At 39.3% G+C, this 20,758-nt stretch overlaps 1 protein-coding gene across 1 annotated transcript in view; it reads right to left on the reverse strand.

Moving 5' to 3' along the window:
- Window positions 1–18,808, reverse strand: part of polb (polymerase (DNA directed), beta) — a 108,960-nt gene extending 90,152 nt beyond the window's left edge. The window contains exons 1-7 of the mRNA XM_060856418.1: window positions 18,589–18,808; window positions 12,832–12,889; window positions 12,305–12,371; window positions 8,460–8,534; window positions 5,063–5,121; window positions 3,442–3,491; window positions 1,592–1,643 (exon numbers count right to left, since the gene is read on the reverse strand). Coding sequence (XP_060712401.1) covers window positions 1,592–1,643; window positions 3,442–3,491; window positions 5,063–5,121; window positions 8,460–8,534; window positions 12,305–12,371; window positions 12,832–12,889; window positions 18,589–18,649 — 422 coding nt within the window. The 5' untranslated portion in view covers window positions 18,650–18,808. The remainder of the gene's footprint in view (window positions 1–1,591; window positions 1,644–3,441; window positions 3,492–5,062; window positions 5,122–8,459; window positions 8,535–12,304; window positions 12,372–12,831; window positions 12,890–18,588) is intronic.
- Window positions 18,809–20,758: the final 1,950 nt, after the last annotated feature.

A 20,758-nucleotide genomic window follows, 5' to 3' on the forward strand; every position in this document is an offset into this window, starting at 1 on the left:
TGTGTGTGTATTCTGTAAATAGCCAATGAGTTAAGATTGATGTCGGGAAAGTGTAATCAAATCTCACAGACCCTCAGATATAGTTGGAAGTTGCTCAGTAATTAAAATGAGAGCAGTTAGTTAAAACTGCATATTTAAAATGCAAATTATTTCTAAATGGTTTGATGATGGTCCTGTAAAACATTTTACAAATAGTGCTTATTAATTTCCCATTTCACTGTAAATTACAAGAAAAAAATATTTCTGGAAATGTTGGCACATGCTAGAATTAAACAATTATGACTACAATTTTTTTTAAAAATCAAGGGCAACAAGTCCAATGAATCCCAATCCAAGTTGAGGTTATTTAGTGTGATCCTTTTCCACTGCCACTAAAGTTTATCAGCACATTATGTTGCAAATACACTCAGTGCACATTTCAATTTTTAAAAAATCATGAAACAAACAGTGAAGAAATGAACTTTTGCTCATTCAGGCTGTACTTTCATCCAATACAACAATGCAATATACTTCCTGAAGACGCAGACTCTCAGCATTGAAAACATTCAACATGTGTCTATTAATTGACTGGTTGAATTCTTGTAAATAAATTCAAATTGTTTTCCTTACCTATTAAAAAAAAGGCAGCGAGAGAGTTAACTCTTACTTGATGCAAATATCTTTTTAAACTAAGCAGCAAAATGACATCAATCATTTGTCAATGGAATTATCTGATCAAATTTGATCTCTCTGCTATTTGAAATATCAATGAGTCAAGAGAAATTTATATGCACAGTACGTGGCAATAATTGAAAGATAAATTTGAAAATGCAGATCTAAAAATAAGACATCAAGCATTTCTAGTATTCTACTGTTCTGTTGCTGCATCAAATATACTAACTCAGCAGGTTATTTTCCTTAAAGGCTATCATGTGGGGACCATAAAGACAGTAGATGCTGTGCTATCTTTAGTGTCTCATTCCAATCACTTTTCTCAGAATGCTCATTTATCAGTCCAACATTTATCAGGCCAATGATTGCTCATTCTCTCCAATGAACCTTCCAACCACTCAAGTCACTCTCTCAAACACCAACTCCATGGGAAACAAACTCCAGAATAAAAGAGGAAAATACTATTGTCATTTTATGAAAATAAATTTGTCTGTATTTCTATAAAGTCATTAAGCAAGTTCCAACACATCATGGTTATGCATAATGTATCATCAAGTTAACTTAATTAATATAATCCAACACCTCCCTCCTTCAGGGATCATCAAGTTTTAAACACAGCAACATACTTGCCCATGCCACAGACACAATATTCTGAACAAAATTAAGTGAATAGCAAGGATGAAACTCAATGAGGCTAATTGGCCTTTTCTCTCCATAAATGTTTGAAAGCTTTTAAAATTTCACACGAGTTTTAAACTGCTGGCACATGAAGTGATGAACATTTTAAGGGAGATAATTTTCCCAAAGAAGAGTCTTTTTTTTAAAAAAATGATATTATGTTTGAAGAAGTCTATGGAAAAATGCACATGACTAATTGCAGACTTCTGAAAATGACAGAACCACGACCCAATCATGAAAAACTACTTCCACTACAACTTACTTTAAACCGATCCGCTGATGATAATTTAGTATGTGTTCATTTTCTCTGAGATCTAAAAGAAAATCAAAAAATAGCATTTCAAATCATAAATTGCATTAAAATATCAAACATAGGAACATTTAATGACCACAGGTTGGGCTGAAGTCATCATTTGTAACTCATCCATTGAGTTTAGTTCTAATCTGTCCTAAGTCAGTTTTATTTTGACTGGAAAAGTAGGACTGTAGTTAGTCTTGACACCCGACACAAGAGTTTAAAATCAGGGAGTACCAAGGAGACACCAAGATTCCTGCACCCATCAATGGCAATTAATCACAATGAAAAATACAGTTTTAAAATCTGTACATACATGGACACGGATATTGTTATAAAAGGGCACAGGCTGGCAGATCATACAAAAATCAGAAATGTAGCAAATAGTGAGGAGCACAGGAGCAGAATTCAAAATGGTGACAGACTGGAAAAATAAATTGAGGTCTTCCAGAGAAGTGTTTTGAGATTGATTTTGGTCAGAAGGAAAAAGGTCAATATAAACAAAAAGGGATAATTTTAAAAAGGTTTGCAGGTGCACAGACACAATGCGCATATTCATCAGTGTTCGATGGTGGAAAAAACATTGAATAAACTGTTAAAAAGCATCTGGTATCGTGGAATTTCTAAATATAGCAAAACTACACAAAAGTAAGGAAATTACATTTCTTTGTCAAAGACTGCTCAGATCTCTGTTGGAATCGCGTTTTCAATTCTGCACATCCTTCTCAGGAGCAATCAAGACCTTGGAGAGGATGGCATGAGATTTATGAAAATGGCATGGTGGAGACTGATCAGAAAGATTGGGAAAAACATTACTCAGTGCAGAGAAGATTAAGAAGAGATTTAAAATAGGTAACATTTCCAGTTGAGATGACAACTCATCAGAACTAGTCATCTCTTTCTAAAACATGACTTCTGCTCTTTTTCACAGGTACTGCCTGACCAAATGAATATTAAAAACATATTTTTGTTTTCAATTTAGATTTCCATCCCTGACAATATTTCATGGCTGATTTCATTAAAGATGTTCAAATCATCAGCAGTTTTGACAGAATAAAGAAGGATTTCTGTTTCCTGCAAGAGGGTTAGTAGACATAGAGTTCAGGAAATTGGCAAGCAGGAACATTAAGAAATGATATTTTACTCTCTGATTTATTATCTGTAATGCACTGCCTGCAAGGGCAGTTAAAGCAGAATCAACAACCAAAAGAGAGATCAATAAATGCTCGAACACGGAAAAAAAATTACAGCGCTATGGGGAGTGGGATTATCATTGATGGATTCTACGATTCCTTCATTCGATAGCTGGTCGTAACAGACTGTTCTGTTTCATTGATTTCAAGCAGCCACTTTGATTTGCAACATTATTAATCTGTACTCACTGCAAATTCAAACTGTGAGAGGAGAGGGGAACATAAAAATACAACGAAAGGTTTCCTATTCATACTTTCTTCTGATATGAAATATTGTACACACATGCAGTGAACAGCAGATGTATTTTAACCACAGGAGACAAATGCATAGGCATCAATTTTCTTAGCAGCTTAAACACATACAATGACATCGCAATGGCATGAAACTTCCACAAACAGCATATGGAAATAGCAACTATTATTAAATAGGGTAAGGAAGGGCATATCAGGCAAAATACATATCCAGGATTTTGGACAGGAAGTTTAACAGGCACGTGTAAAGAATCAAAAGGAACATTTTCAAATGCCTGTTGCTTTTATGGATAACTCGTCTAATGGATAAATTTGCTGAACTCAAAATGTTAACCAGTTTGACAGAGAAGCTGTGGGACTCATGAAACATACCATCCAGGGTTTTGATTCCCTCTTCGACAAATTTTCGTGCTGCTGCTGGTCTGTACAATGAAAACAAGTATCAGAACAATTTTCTGAGGCCAAAGCATGTCTGAAAATACACAACATGATTCTGTCTGCAAAAGCTCTTTTCAAGCTGATAATTCCAAAGCTTTCATTACAGCTAAGATGATTAATCTAGAAAATCATTATTCGTTCACTGGAATCCTTCTCACAAACTTTGAACTAGGATCATTCAATTGTGAGCTAAATAAAAATAAATCCCGTTTAAATCTTTCTCCAGTCCATCAATATCTCAACTTTAACATGTTCAACCTGGTGTTTAGATCCATTCAAAGCTTCACATTTCTTTATCCAGATGGCCTAGTTGTAGCCTGATTAGTGATTTGTAATGATTTACCAGAACTCCTTTGCTTTTGTATTCAATGCTCATATTATGAAGGCAAATATTTCAATACACATTCTTCCCTTGGCATCTTCAAGGATTAGTACATAGGGTTCCTCTGTTTGTGCAGTCCCCTAACTCTCCCATTTCAAATAACACTATTTAGATTAAATTCTCTCCATGTTGTTTTGTCTGAAATGCATTACGTCATCCTTAAACAGACAGAATTTATTCTGCCATGAGTCTGCTCATTCCACGAACTACATGCATCTTTTTGAAGTCTGCTCCTTTCCTTTTTGCTATTTACTATATTATCGAATTTTGTATAATCTTCAAACTTGAAACCATGCTCGTTACTCAGTTCATTTATACAAATGAAGACACATGAAGGCAAGGCCAGCATTTTCTATCCATCTTTAAACACTTTTGGGCAGAGTGGCTTGCTCAACGACATCACAGAGAAGCTCAGAGTCAACTGTATCACTGGGGCCCGAGAGACATGCAAAAGCCAGTCAAAGTAAGAAGCTTAGAAGGTCTTCCCTGAAGGACAACAGTGAACTATATCAACTTTTATGACAATGTGAGAATAGTTTCACGGTCCTATGGTACACAGACGAGCTTTTAATTCCAGGTTCTTGAAATAACTCCACAGAGGCCGAGGTCCCCTCACCAAGTCATCCTTTATTTCCATGTGGAGAGTCCTTGACGCTGATCCAGCTCCCTCAGAGCCCACTCTCAGAGTGTCAGAATGTCTGTCAGCCAGGGCTCTCTGATCAGACCGGGTTAACAGCCCGAATCAGGGAACTCGTATTCTGAGGTCCATCTGACTGACCTTGTTACAATCACGACAGTTCTGATTTAAAAATTTCATTTAAATTCCATTAGCTACCACAGTGGGATTTGAACCCTGGTCACCACAACATGTGCCCTAAATTACTAGCCTATTACTACTATGCCACCATCTCCCAATCTTCCAACTTGGATTATCCTTTGTGAAACATGATCACAATTGATAGATTGGAAGTATTCCTCCTTCTTTTATGTTATTTCAATTTCTTCATTTGGCTAATCGAGTTGCACAATTAATTTCTTGTTACTTAGGCCAATCTTGTCATCATTCTGAAACTAGGGCTTTGTGGATTTTGCAAGGTCCAGCAACAACGGTTGGGGGATCCCTTCATTTTGGTACATTATGCTGCACTAGAAGTTCTTGTCTTTTGAGTTTACCCGATTCCAGTCACTCTCGTTAAAAAGTTAATCGACGAACTTGTATCATCTTGACGAATCTGTAAAGGAAATATAGAATATTCAATGTAGAAATGACAACACAAACACAAGAAAAAGCACAGCAAAAAGACTAAACATGAACAGGGAAGTAGAAAAGTAAGCTGGGCAGTGAGGCTGTATTGGTGTGAAGACATGTGCAGCGGGAAACAGCCCAATTAATTTTGATCAAGAAATCTGATGTTTGTGTATACACGTAAGAAGATTGTCATGAAACAATTTAGAGAGGAACCTTAGTTCAGGCATATTTCCCACTCCAGTCAACCTCTAATTCCTCATAATATTATAATTATTTACTTCACAAACAGTTAGTTATTCAATGTCCATTATTTTACTTCATGGAAGCACTTTCCTGAACAACTACCATGATCCTAAGCAACAAAACAAAAACACATGTGCAAACAGAATAAGACATACTGTGGAACCTGACAGTGCTAGCATGGAATTTCCTTTGGTTCAGGTGACTGATTACTGAATTTTTATACAATCCAAAGAACAAGCAATCACATTTTCACAGTCAACTATCTATCAAAGTTCATTTAATATATTTATTCTGCCAACATAGTCCTTGAATATCTATTATGAAAGGTTTCTCCAATGAAACATTGTTTATATAATCTTTCATTCCTGCAAACAGTGTTCCTGATTGAAGGTACATCATAGTATCACAATTCACATGGAAATGCCCCCATAGTTGTGTTTACAATTGTGTATTCAAAGCATAAGAGAATTTGAGCCCTAGTTAGCTGTCCAAATTAATTGCTTTTTAAATTGAAAAAGCAGAGTGAAAGTTCACAATGCAGGGCCACAAGATTTTAAAGGAGATAAGATGCAGTAAATCTGAAGTAATGACAAGCATTGGAGCAAGAAAGAGAAGATACTAATATTCCTTAGCATCTCCAAAATACTTCACACATCCTAAGATGCTTCATCTTGAATACAACACTTTTGAAGTACAATCATTGTTGCAGTGCAAGACCGCAGGAGCCAATTTGCACAGTCAAGTTCAACAAATAGCAAGCGAAGTGAAAAAGAATAAAAACTGTATTTTAAGTGACTGCTGAATGGATTGGCAACTCCCATATCTTCTTCAAAAGTAGTGTATGTTGATACACCTGGGGGCTTGGTTTAATGTCTCATCTGAAACCAGTATTACGATTGCAGCAGTTCCATAGTTTAGAGTTCCATCGAAAGAATGGATTAGAATAATAGTGTCATGGAATTTGGAAAACTTAATACTTTTAGAATCAAAGAAAAAGTTGAGGAGGGCTGTCAGGCACCGGTGTGTCTTTGCACCCAGGTAGCGACTTTCTGCCTTCACAGCCTGGAGCGATACCTTTATGTTCAGCCTCCTCCAAGGTGATGCACCTTGATGGCATATTTTTCCATCAGGTGCACGGCCTCTGCTTCGATAGACAGTTCCTGTTCATGGAGTGGGCCTGGCCTTGGGTCTTTCAGGAATTGCCTTTTATTTAGACCTGATCATAGTCTGGGAAACAGTCGGCTCACGCTGGAGCTCTCCCTCTCCTCCGGAAGCCACTGCTCAGGGACAGGTTCTCCTTGAGTGCGGTTTGAGCTGGTTAAGGGAGGAGAGAACTCGAGATGCAGGTGCTGATCAGTGTCAGAGATCACAAAGGAGCAGACTGGATGATGTCAACATAGTTGGCCAAGCAGGCATTGATCCAGCTCCGGTTTGTGACTCAAGCTATCTATAGCCTGAGGGACAAGGTACTCGGCCTCAGAACCTCACGTGCACTTAAGTCAGCTCAGGCGTACGATGGGCTTTTCAAGCAAACTGACCCCCTATCCGTACAAAACTCGACATTGGCCCTGCGCCATGGACCCTCCTCCATGATGTGATGTCCCCACAACCTGAGCCCATCTCAGGGATATCCTCCTGGCGTATGGCACAGACGTGCTATCTGTACGGACTGATGGTGCACACTCTGCACTACCACTCTTTCGCCTGCCGCCTGGACACACCTTGGCATGACCTTGGCTCCTCCAGTGATAGAGATCAGTGGAGGGCACTCGACAAAGTGTTCTTCCCCTCCAACACTGGGGATCTGGGGTGAAGAGTGCTGCATGCAATGGTCCCATGCAATTGTTGGCTCAGCAAGTTCACTGGGTGCCAGACCACGTGCATGTTCTGTGGTCCACAGGAAACAGTTTTTCACATTTATGTTGAGTGCGTTCTTTTGCAGCTCCTTTTTAAGATTTTTGAGGGGCCAGCTGCTTAAACTTTGGACGCACTTCAGTCCCACACTCTTCATCTACAATTACCCAATGCAGAGAAAGGGAGACAGGTCTCGTGGCTTTGCTCCTGGGCTGGGCAAGATGGCCATTCACAGGTCCTTGCAGCTGGCCGAGGAGGAACTCTTTGTCTTTCACTGTCTGCTCCTCTTGCGTGGTTATGTTGGCACTAGGGTATCCCTGGAGCAGGAGCAACAGTGCTCACTGGTACAATGAACGCCTTTCCGATTGGCACGGTAGGAACTGGAGGGCATCAGCAGTCTGAGCAGTGATATTTTGCTTAAGTAAGGTAAGTTTTCTTTCAACTTCTTAAGTTTGTGCTCCTGGTTTTGTGCATAGTAAAAGGAAGTTTTATTTTTCTTTTGTACTGATTTTGGACCTCTTGGAACAGCCAAAAGGGGATTTTATTTAAACCTCATACTGTCCTTGTCCCAGGTGTGCTTGATGCTGTTGGTGTGAGGGGATTTTACTTTTAGTTGAAATGAGTAGAGGAACCGTCCTCTGGATTTTGAAACCCTTGTTGTCCCTGTTCTGGGACCGTTCAATGGGGACGGAGCAGAGGGGATTTGTTGCTTTTTAAGTTTCCTTTCCTTTTGAACAAGCCGGGGAAAGCTTATTTTACAGTTTGACCCGTTCCCAAAAATGGTTGCTGAGGGCGGAATCAAGGGGGGCCATTTTATGTCTATTTACTGATTTTCAGTTTTCCAGAATCAAAGATACTTTCTTGTTGTTTTGAGATGCGAGGAAACTTTTTCTTCTACTTAAATAGGATAGAGAAAACTTTATGCTATATTTTACCCATGCAGTCCCCACCCAGAAGTGTTTGATGGGGGAGGTGTCGGGGAAGTCTTCATCTTTTTATTTCTATCCTTGTTTAAAAGAGTATAAAGAAAATTCAGACGAAAAGTAATAGCAATCATAATGTCATGATCAGAAGGCCACTTAGCCAATAAGATTTCTTGAACAATGATGTAATTTCTTATTTGCATGTAAAGGACCTATCAAAATACTACCATTAACCTCTATCAAATCTAAATCAGTTAATTGTAAGCCTGAAAGGTCAACTGCAGAGAAATACATACTATACCTTTTCTAATTTTTGCAGTTTCCCTGTTGCTAGAAATTCATCAATCTTCTTTGCAATCCTGTCACCAACTCCTTCCTAAAAGTGTTGGGAATGGAAATTATAACAGTATTCACTCAGACATTTCACATTTAATAGCTACACGTTTAGCAATTTAATTTCAAACAATTGATTGCAATGCACAAACAAAAGAATATGTAATTTAGGTGCAAGAAACTGAAGACTGTGACTTTCAAACCTGGAAAACAAAAGAGATGAAAAGTGGAAAAAAAAATCGAGAGATAGATCATGGACTGGAGCACTCTATTCATGTTCTTTGTTCCAGCACACCATGCTCAAGCAGGTAATCTGGAGGAATGTTGGTGGAACCCAAGTACCCTATCATCAAACAAAACAAACTGAAAAAAGTTCACTCAGCCCACCTTCATTCACATGACAAATAGCATTTACACAGATATTATGAAATTTAGAGGAATACAAAATGGTGGCAGTGGCATAATGAAAAAAAGACTTGAAATTTATACAGCACCTTCTGCAATGTCTCAAAGCATTTCATAATCAATTATTTTTCCAAAAATGTATTACTTACTTGAAAAGTTGAATAAAAGCAAGTTAATTAGGACACTCCAAAATTATACAAACAGCAATTATGCAGCAACAAAAAAGGGTGATTTACCCTGATTGACTTTGATATAAATCATGATCCAAATAACTCACCTTGTTTCATTTCCAAATACAACCATTGACTTTTATGAGACAGCATGCTTGGATTTAAAGTCTCATCATACAGTTGGCACCTGTAACAGTATAGCATTCCCTCTGAATTCACAACCTTTTCACGCAAGCAGCTTGAGTACAACCCTGACACCCTGAATTCTTGATGGTGAAGACTATCAAGTTTTCTCAAAACTTTCGACCTTTCAAGCTGAATATTCTGCAATCTCACAACACAAATGGTCCTTTCTCTATTACACCATTGTATAAAATCATTTCCACAGCCTCCAGAATTTTGACAGCCTTCTTAAGATCTGGTGTCCAGATTTGAAGATAATACTCCAACAGATGACAAACTAACATTTTATCGAGTTGCAGAGTCATGGTCATACAACACAGAAACAGACACTTTAGTCCAACCAGTCCATGCCGACCATGATGTCAAACTAAACTAGTCCCACTTGCTTGCGCTTGGCCCACATCTCTCCAAACATTTATTATTCATGGACTTATCTAAATGTCTTTTAAATGTTTTATGTTTAGCATTTGCATTACTTATTTGCTTTTGTACTCTGTACCTCTAACAATAAAGCTCAAACACTCTCTTATTAGCTTTATCAATTTATCCTACTACCTTGAAATGTTTCCATACATAGCCCCTCCCCTGCCATAAGTAATCTGGGTCAGAGATCTCAGCAAATCTAGACAAAAAGAAAATGGTTAAGTTTTGAACAAGTAATAAAAATAATTTCAAAAGCTATTGGTCTGCTGGCCTTTATACCTAGAGCACTAGAATACAACAGGGTAGCAATCATGCTTGAACAAAATAAAGTCTTGGTTTGATCACTTGGTGAGTGTGAGCAGGTCTTGGTATCACAATTGCAGAAGGATATGCTAACCTGTGGAGAGTACAGCACAGACTTATAGTTTAATATCTGGACTCCAAGCAAGGAGAGATTACTCAAACTAGGGTTACATTCCTGAAACTTAGACAGTTAAGGTGTAATGTGATCAAAGTTTTCAAGACGGAAAAGGGAACAGACATGTTGACAAAGAGAAACAATTTCTACTAGGGAGTCTCAGATAGGGAGACATAATCTCACATTTAGAGCCAGTTCTTTCCAGAAAGAAATTAGCAGATATTTCTAAATATAAAGAAAAACAACAGTTTGGAACTCTCTTCTGCAAACTGCAACTGTTGTCATAACCATTGTTAAATTTAAACTGAAACTATTCATCTCAGGCTTTAAGGGATAGGACAAAAATGTGTCTATGAGCTGGTTGAGGATCTGCCATGATTTCATTGATGCCTATAATGATTCTGATCACTTCAGAAGTTCACAGCTTTTCATTCATAGCTTTATTTGACAAACAGAGTTCTTTTCCCTAAAGGACATAAAACCTAATTTTATAACATAATTTGTTTCTTGAATATCTCTCACTAATCTTCTGTCATGTTACCCATTTTGAGGCCTGCCCTAATCCTGTTGAAGTCAGCCTTATCTAAATCCCGAATCTTAATAGCTATTTCATGTTTCTCCCTTTCAAATAGTATGTTGAAATCGATCATATTTAGATGCTATTTGATAAACGTAAGTGAACAGACTAATGGTGCACAAAGTTGGTTTATTACTAAATATAATAATAATGCTGCTCCCTCATTGACCTTAACGTTGTTGTTATCCAAAATTAGCAATGACACACCCAAATTCACTCCCTTTCAAGCATGTGAGAGAGAGAGAGATCACAATTTTCACTTCAGCTGCTGAAACTGAAATATCAGCAGCGTTAAAATCAAGTAATGTGTATTGTTGCATTAAGAAAAGCAATTGTTCTCTGGAAGAATTAAGAGGGAGAATTCAGCACTGAATGACATCGAGAATCCTATGAAGTAAAGAAATTCTGCCTGACAATAGCCTTCTAATTGGTTGAGAGGCAGATTGTTAATTGCCAAAATTGCCAAGAGCAGAATGTGGGGAAAGAAGTATCCAGCTAGAAACCCATCTATATCTCCCTCTCTCTTTTTCTCTCTGCATATGAAGAAATAAATAAAACCAAGAAATCTTAGAAGAAAGAATTCATACAAGAAATGACCTAAGTTCACCTGGTCAACATCACATCAATGAGCCACAGTTCCCCTGCAGACAACAGTGTATCATTATTGCAAAAATTAAAAGGACTTTGAGAAAAATACCTTTTTACCTGGTAATTTCAACTTTTGATCTTTAGAATTTTGTTTACCTTGTCTATATTCTTTTGTATGGACACAGTCCGCATGCGAAACTGTTTATTGTTTGTCTGTCTTAATTGTGATCAAGTGTATGTATGTTTAAGGTTTTGAAGGGGTATAGTTTAAGTTTGAAATCCTTTACCTGATCTTGTTGAATTCAGTGTGCTTCAATACAAAGTTACTTGCCAGTTATCAATGAAATCGGGTGTGAATTGTTTTTGTCCTGAGTAACAATCAGTCAGAAAAATTTGTCATTTTGATGGTGTCACTGGGATTTTGTTCATTTGTGACAGTTTGTGGAAGAGTGGGGCACAATTATCAGCTCACTCTTCCCAGATAGATTGTGACTCGTGCTAGCGTAATTATCACCATGTATGTGAAAGCTAAAAAAAATTAAAAGCAGCCTGCCTTTCTTAAATACTTGTCTAATCTCTGCATTTATACATCTGTTACTTCTCAATTGCTACTGGAGGTTTCCAGACAGGTTCCATGTATCTTTGTTCATTTCATTATTCTGCCCAAAAAGTATCTGCTGCTTCTCTGCCTCTTATTATATTCTCTGTTATTAGTGAAGTTCTTTCATTCTTGACCACTAAGGATACTCTTTACCCCTCTTTTTTCACCATCTTCCTGGTATATTTAGTTTCAAATCCTGGACACCTGTTTTGTGGTCATATCTCAGTAATAAAAACTATATCATACAGTTCAAGCTGATTTTTAACCTAAAATTCAACTCACTTCTTGTTCCTTGCAATAATATTAAAAAACACTCTTTGGACTACGTACTCCAACCTCTAACTTCAGATCATTTAAGAAAAGTTAATAATAAAGCAAAACAAATATATTTTAACTTTAAAGCATTTTAGAAGTTATAAAAATGTTTTCAATAATTACAAGTGTTTACCAGCTTTTTGGCTTCTGCACCACTCTTGATCTTTGTTGGATACTTTGCAATAACTGAAGCTGCTTTCCTATCATAAGAAAATAAAAAGAAATACCAACTCTGAATGACCCATTTGCCATACAGCAATCATTCACAGTTAAGCAGAGAGTTACAACATAATGCTGTTTTGTCAAAGTGTTGTGCACATTTATGTTACTAAGGGAGTCTCACACATAAATCTGGTATCGTGCAATGTCATTGAACATACAATTAAATAACAGTAATCTGATCTGCAAAGTGACAAAATAAGGATGAAACCGACATTGATATTCACTGCTTTGTTCTTAATTACACATTGTTTATATTAGTAATCATGTCACAATATGGCAAGAACATCAGTTCATGCTGGATCTATTTGGAAGTACCATATGATGTCATGATAACTGATCTTTACTGAGTTAATCAAGACTAAGTATCAGAACATGTAAAATAATCCTCTCAACTGGGATTTTTTTATTTGCATCGAAACAGCTTATCTTGGGATTTACCTGTATGCATTGTACTTGTGCATTGCCCGGTTCACATTCCTCTCAAAGTTAGCCAGCTCTGCAGAAAATATTAGTGTAAATATGTTAAAAAATATTAATACACATTCTTTTAAAAAAAGCATACAAAACAAGAAAGCCTCTCAACACATCTTAATTTTTCCATCCAGAATGAAAAAAATTCATTTCCACCTCACTGAAATGTCTCTTCCAGAAGTGTAAATTTGTACTCGAACTTCCCAAATCAAATGTTTATTTCCAAGCATTCCTAACAAATTGCCTGAAAAAGATTTTTTTCCCTCACACCAGTCCATAATTTTCATTTCACTATTTTTAGCTCAAGCTTTGTTCTCCAAATTGCTTAAATTTTAGTGTATTCTCATAAGGCTGTCCTTCAATTATCTACTTTCACAGTTTGAGGGCGTCAACTTCTCCTGATAAGGTAATCACTTAATACCATGACTCTTTTCTGTACTACCTTCAAAACTGAGACACAATATTACCCTGCACTTGGAGGGCAGGAACTAATTAAGAACGGTCAGCATGGCGTTGTTAATGGTAGGTCATGTCTGACTTAACTTGATTGAATTTTTCAAAGAGGTGCAGATCAGAGCATGCATCAGATGGATTTAATACTTGATCTATAGTCGGTTCTGCTATATGTTTCTTCAAGGCGAATTGGCTTTAACTAGGTTGAAGAATTGAGACCATTATCTGTAGAACTCGAACTTTCCTGACCTCATTAGTTTAAATGACACAGTTATTCCATAATTTTCTTATCATGCAAGATCAAACAAGAATGGAACTATTGCATCAGAGCCGACTGTACATGAACTTCAGCAATGCTTTTGATAAGATCCCTCTTGGGAGGCAGATAGTGAAAGTCAGAGCCCATGAGATCCAAAGAAAATGAGCTAATCAGATCAAGAATTGGCTGAGTGGCAGGAAGTAGAGGATGATGTTCAAGGGATATTTTTATAACTGAGAGCCTATGTCCAGGAGGGTTATACAGAGATCAGTATTGGGATGCTTGCTGATATGTAAAAAAACGATTTAGATTTGAATGGAGGAGAGTTGACCAGTAAGTTCGCCGATGACACAAAAAATAGTGAGGTGGTAAATACTGAAGATTACATGAGCGTACAGACATGTTGGTCAGTTGGACTGATCAGTGTGAAATGGAATTCAATCCAGAGAGGTGAGAGGTGATGCACTTGAGAAAGACAAATGAGGCAGGGAAGACATGTTGAACAGTAGAATCTTGGGAAACACTGAGGATCAAAGGGAATTTGGTGCACATATCCACTGGGAGGGGAACAGGTAGACAAAGTGGTTAAGATGTATATAGGATACTTGCCTTTATTAGCCAAGTTAGAAAGAACTTAAGAGCAGGAAGGTTCAGCTAAAATGTTGTTTAGGCCAAAACTAAAGTATTGGCTTGTAGTGGGATGCAATTAGAATTAGAATCCCTGTAGCTTGAAAACAGGCCCTTCGACCCAACAAGTCCACACCAACCCTCAGAAGAGTAACCCACCCAGACACATTCCCCTACCTTATATTTACCCCCCGACGAATGCACCCAGCCTACACATCCCTGAACACTATGGATAATTTAGTATGGCCAATTCACCTGATCTGCACATCTTTGGATTGTGGGAGGAAACCCACACAGACACGAAGAGAATATGCAAACTCCACACTGACAGTCGCCCAAGGCTGGAATCGACCCCGGGTCCCTGGTGCTATGAGGCAGCAGTTCTAACCACTGAACCACTGTGCTGCCCTGCTTTAAAGCTGGTGAGAGGAGATTTACCAGGATGTTGCGTAGGCTGGAGAATTTGAGTTATGAACAAGAATTAGATGGACTGAGGTTATTTTCCATGAACGCGGAGGGTGTGAAAATGATTGAGATGATTAAAAGCATGAAAGACATAGATACTGTAGACAGGAAGGAATCTTTCCCCTTGCTTGACAATTCAATGACTGGGTGGGAGGGGGCATAGATTTACAGAGCAGAAGATTGAGAGGGGATGTGAAGAAAACATTTCCACCCAGATGCTGGTAGAAATCTGGATCTTACTTTCTGTTTGGCGAGTAGAGACTGATACCTCACAACATTTAAGAAGTATTTAGATGTGCACTTGCTATGTCATGACATTCAAGACTCTGGGCTAACTCCTGGAAGAGAGAATTAGAATAACTAGGTGCTCGTTTTTCAATGGCATTGACTTGATGGGCTGAAGGCCTTTCTTCTGTGCTGTAAATCTCTATGACTTAAATTCCACTCCAAACAAATGTATTTGAATAAAAAAAGTGTCATTTTAAATTACTGTCAACACCTCAGAGGACAACCAATTCCCATGCCCCTCAGATCATCACTGCAGCTCAGAATGCTTCACTGCTAATGAATCAAATTTGATTATTGTTGTGCAGGAAAGCAGAACAGCCAAATAGCACACATTGTATATAATAATCTGACCTAGGAATCTTCTTAAAACTTGGACAGCACTTGAACATAAAGGTAACAAATTACATGTCGGAATCACAAGGATGTATTGCAGTGATTTGTCATGAGGATTTCATAAAAGTGGCTATTTTCAACAGACAGGACTGGTCTTTGATGAGACCACTATGACTGTCGACACTGCGACACTACTGCGCTGTTGGCACCGAAAAAGCAGTGACAAATTCCTTGAAGGTGTCAAGGAAATGGTTTCTCCCATGTCAGGCAAAGTGAAAAAGGCTTTTCTCTAAAATAGTTTACAGTCAGACCACTTGGAAATTTCTGACGGCCTTGGACGGTCTGACAAAACCAGGATGTCCAGTCACCTGGACTAGAATTTTGATTGACATGGGTGCAGAATTGGTTTTTGGGTTATTGCAGTGTCTAAGATTCAGATTGGGGTTCAAATATAGGAGCAAAAGCAGCCATTCAGTTCATTGTGTCTGCTCCACAATCAATGATTTCACAATTCTCATCTCCGCTTTCTTACCTTTTCCCCATGACTAATCTCCTTTCTGGAATCAAGTGAGTGAACCTTCACTGGACAGCCATCAATGACAGTATACCTTTCCTTAAATAAACAAACTGTTCACACTATTCCAGGTGCAGTCCAACTCATGCCTTGTACAGTTTTATCGAGAACTTGCTGTTTTATACACCATTCCCTTGTTCCCATTTGCTTTCCATATTAAGCACTGAACTTCACAGAATCAAGAATCCCTACAGTTTGGAAGCAGGTTATTCGACCTATCGAGTCCACACTGATGCACCTATCTCCGCACCCTGCATTTCCAATGGCTAATCTACCTAGCGTGCACATCTTTGGACGGTGGCAGAGCACCCAAAGGAAACCCACACAGATACCAGGGGAATGTGCAAACTACTGACAGTCGCCCTAGGGAGGAATCAAATCCAGGTTCCTGGGGCTGTGAGGCAGCAGTATTAACACTAAGCCATCCAGGCTGTCAGAATGCTGGCATTTTGTGATCTTTGCATGAGGATACCCAAATTCCTCTGTGCTGTATTTTTCTCCATTTAAATAATATTCAACTCTTCTATCAAAAAAAACCAAACGAACAAGGTCCTGCATGGCAGACAAACCAGTAAAGTTAGATCACATGGGTAAGCTTGCCAACTGGATACAAAATTGGCTTAACAGCAGCAGACAGACTGGTGGAGGGCTGTTTTTCGGACTGGGGTACTGTGGCCAGTGGTGTTCCACAGGGATCAGTCCTGGATCCACTTTTGTTTGTCATTTATATAAAAGAGAATATATAAAGTATGGTTCGTACATTTGAGGATGACACCAAGGTTGGTGGAATAGTGGACAGTGAAGAAGGTTATTTAAGATTGCAAACAGTTTTTGATCGATTGAGTCAATGAGCTTAAGTGTAGCACAGAGAATTTAATATGAATAAATGCAAGATATTGCATTTTGATAAAAACAAACAAAAGCAAGACTTTTACAATTAAAAATAATGTTTCAGAATAGAGAGACCTCAGGGTTCAGGTAAATAATTCATTTAAGTCTACTTCATACACAGACAGGGTAGTTGTGAAAGTGTTTAGCAGTCTGCCTTCATTGTTCAGACCTTTGAATACTGGAGTTGGGACATTATGCTGCTGTTGTACAGGATGTTGGCAAAGCCTCTTGTGGAGTACAGTATCCAGTTCTGGTCTACCTGTTATAGGTAGGATATTATAAAGCTCGACAAGTCTCAGAAGAGATATATCAGGATGTTGCTAGGAATGGATGGATGGCTTAAGTGAGAAGGAGAAGCTGATAGGTTGGGGTTTTTCTCACTGGAGCATAGGAGGTTTAAGGGTGACCTTATCGATGTTTCTAAAATCATGAGGGGTATAGATAGGGTGAATGGCAAGTGTCTTTTCCCCATGATGGGGGATTTCAAGATTAGGGGTCATTTTTTAAGGTGAGAGAAAGAACCAAAAGCAGTCAGGAGGGGCAATTTTTATTTAAACACAGAAAGTGGTTTGTGGTTGGAATGAACTTTCAGAGGAAGTGGTGGGTACAGGTACAGGTACAGTTACAATGTTTGGAAGACATTTAGATAAGTCCATGAATAAGAAATATTTGGAGAGATATAGTCCAAGCTCAGGCAGGTGGGACACATTTTGTTTGGGATTTTGATCGGCATGGACTGGTTGGACCAAAGGGTCTGTTTCCATGCTGTATGACTATAATGCAAATGCTGGAAATCTGAAATAAAAACAGAAATTGCTGGAAAAGCTCAACAGGTCAGGTGGCATTTGTAGGATAATCATATTATTCCTCTGAAAAATAAAATCCAAAAGAGCTGCATGTGCTGGAAATCAAAAACAGAAACTGCTGGAACAACTTGGCAGGATGCTCTTCTAATCCTGTCACCATACTGCATAACGTCACATCTTCTGACTTGCATTGCAGCTGTCAAGTTGTTGCACACTCATGTAACCTCTTTATATCCCAATAGAGACTGCTTGCACAATCACCTGATGAAGGAGCAGCGCTCCGAAAGCTCGTATGCTTCCAACTCAACCTGTTGGACGAAAACCTGGTGTTGTTTGATTTTTCGTAACATTTTACACCCCAATCCGACACTGGCATCTCCAAATCTTGCCTTTCCATTTGTTTTTGCATCATCAGGAAACTTAGCTGTTGTCCGTTCACATTCCTCATCCAAGTCATTATCAAATATTATGAAGAACTGTGACCCTTGCAATGATCCCTGCAGTCCTCCACGAGTTCCACGTTGGTCTCCTGAAAATGATCACCTTAACCTACCTCTCTTTTTGTCAGTCAGCCCATCCTCTAACCAGCTAACAGACTGCGCTCAATATAATGGGCTCTTCTACATGTAACCTAATGGGGTTCCTTGCTGAATGCCTTTTGGAAATGGTGGGCATCAAGTTGATGATTGGGTTTTGGGTGTAGCTCTAAAATTCAGTACAGGATTGGAGTCAGGGTGGACGTCAATTTCGGAATTGGGGTTTCGAGTTAGAATTATGTTTAGGTGCTTCAAGTCGGGGTTTACTTTTAGATTTTGGCTTGGGTTCCGGGTTGAAAGTTTAACGCTATACTACCTCACATTGTGAATATTGCAAATATGTTTTCTCTAATAACAAAAACATTTGGACCCGCTTTCAACACCGGCTGAGGAAGGACGTTCCTGAGGCAAGGCTTGTCATTCCCTCAAGTGACTGAGGATCGGAACGACAAAGCCATCCGCCGCCACCGCCTCCTCCTCCATTCCTCTTACCGATTAGGAAGTCGGTAATCCCCTCGTTGAGCGTCTCTTGCGGCGCTTTCCTCTTGCTCATGGTGGCGGAGGGCGATGAAGTAACCAGGCTATCCGACCCCGAGCCGCCTCTTCGCGGGGGGATCTTCGCCCCCGGGCTTGTCCCCGTCAGGAAAAGGCCAGGCTTCGGCCGCGTTGCCAGGCCGCGTGCGCGCGACCAACGGCCAGCTGGGATTTAAATCGAGCGGTCGCGCGCGAACGCGCGCGCTCGCGAGACCCAACCGTCGCCAAGATTGCAGGTACCATCGCAACCAAGTCGTGGCGATTTATAAATCTCATGTAGTTTTAACATGGGCATCTCTGAGCAACTGTTGACTGGTTTACTTGACTTTGCCCTGCGTTTACTGGCTGAAATTGTAGGATTCCTTTCACAAATGGCGATGCAAGTTCCTCACTCCCTCGCCCCTTCAAAGTATTGTTGTTTTCCTCACCACTGGCACCTCCATCCACCCCCCCCCCCGCCTTTCCGACCGATTTGCATTTTCGGTGACCAAAGTGCACATGTCTCTGTGCCGTGGGAAATCACGTCTCACCACCTTGACAGAGTTTGTTTTTGAAGAAGCGACAAAGAGGATTGATGAGGGCAGAGCGGTAGACGTAAACTATAGGGGAACAAGTAAGGCGTTCGACAAGGTGCCGCATGGGAGACGGGTTAGCAAGGTTAGATCTCACAGAATACGGGGAGAACTAGTCATTTGGATACCAAACTGGCTCCGAGGTGACAGAGGCTGGTGGTGGAGGGATGTTTGTCAGACCCGATGCCTGTGACCAGTGGTATGCTATGTGAGAAACTAAGCTCACACACGTCAATAATTTCAGTCTGAAACAAAATCTGAATCAGTAGTGTCCTTTATTTTACTCTTGCAAGAGGTTTTAAAGTCCATTGTCTGTCTATAAGGCAATGGACTCACACACCGAATTCAACGAGTACTCGATATTTATATAATTTGGTTTCTACATTTTTAATTTCATAGCTCGTCCCCTGTTTACATCTTCCACTTCCCTAAGAACGGCACCCATTACTCCAGTTTATCTCTTGCCTGATCCGGCCTTGTCTGTGACAAAATGCTTACTTCTGGCTTCACAAGGCCGTTTGACCTCATCCTGCTGTGGGTCATTGGTAGGCATATCCTTTCCTTACCATTATCTTCTCCCTCCATCTGTGCTGCCCCTCTCATACAGATCATTAAGACCCTTTTAATTGGGGTTTGTTCTTGTGTTTCTGTAAAAGTGGGAAACAGATGTTTATACCTACTGTTTAGTACAGGCATATCAAGCTTAACTGCCTCTCTCACAGCATCTTATCAATTCGCCTGTATTTCTACCATTGTTTTGAAGTCCTGTTTCTTTCTTGCATATACTTTTAGCTAATATAAAAAAAATTATGTATTTCCTCCACATCGTTTCCATTCTTGTTGACTCAGCTCTTGGCTGAAACAATTACAGACTGGTGTGAGTTCAGTTACTTTGTATGAGTAATTATAATTGCAGAAGTAACATTACTTTACCTGTATCCCACAGCTACAAGGATCACTGCTGGTTTCCCTACTTTTTGTCATTTACATAAATGATTACGAGGTGAGCATAAGAGGGACAGTTAGTATGTTCGCAGATGACAGCAAAATTGGAGGTGTATTGGACAGCGAAGAAGGTTACCTCAGATTACAACAGGATCTTGATCAGATGGGCCAATATGCTAAGAGGTGGCAGATGGAGTTTAATTCAGATAAATGCAAGGTGCTGCATTTTGAGAAAACAAATCGTAGCAAGACCTTTACAGTATGGTAAGGTCCATGCAAGCGTTGCTGAACAAAGAGACCTTGGAGTGCAGGTTCATAGCACCTTGAAAGTGGAGTCACAGGTAGATAGGATAGTGAAGGCATCACTGTGCTTTCACTTATTAGTCAGAATATTGAGTATAGGAATTTGGAGGGCATATTGTGGCTGTCCAGGACATCGGTTGTCACTTTTGGAATATTGCATGCAATTCTGGTGTCCTTCCTCCTAGAAGGATGTTGTGAAACTTGAAAAGGTTGAGAAAAGATTTGCAAGGATGGTGCCAAGGTTGGAGGATTTGAGCTTTAGGGAGAGGCTGAACAGGTTAGGGCTGTTTTCCCTGGAGCATCGGAGA

This window comes from Hemiscyllium ocellatum, chromosome 48 (assembly GCF_020745735.1).
Source record: "Hemiscyllium ocellatum isolate sHemOce1 chromosome 48, sHemOce1.pat.X.cur, whole genome shotgun sequence".
NCBI lineage: Eukaryota > Metazoa > Chordata > Chondrichthyes > Orectolobiformes > Hemiscylliidae > Hemiscyllium > Hemiscyllium ocellatum.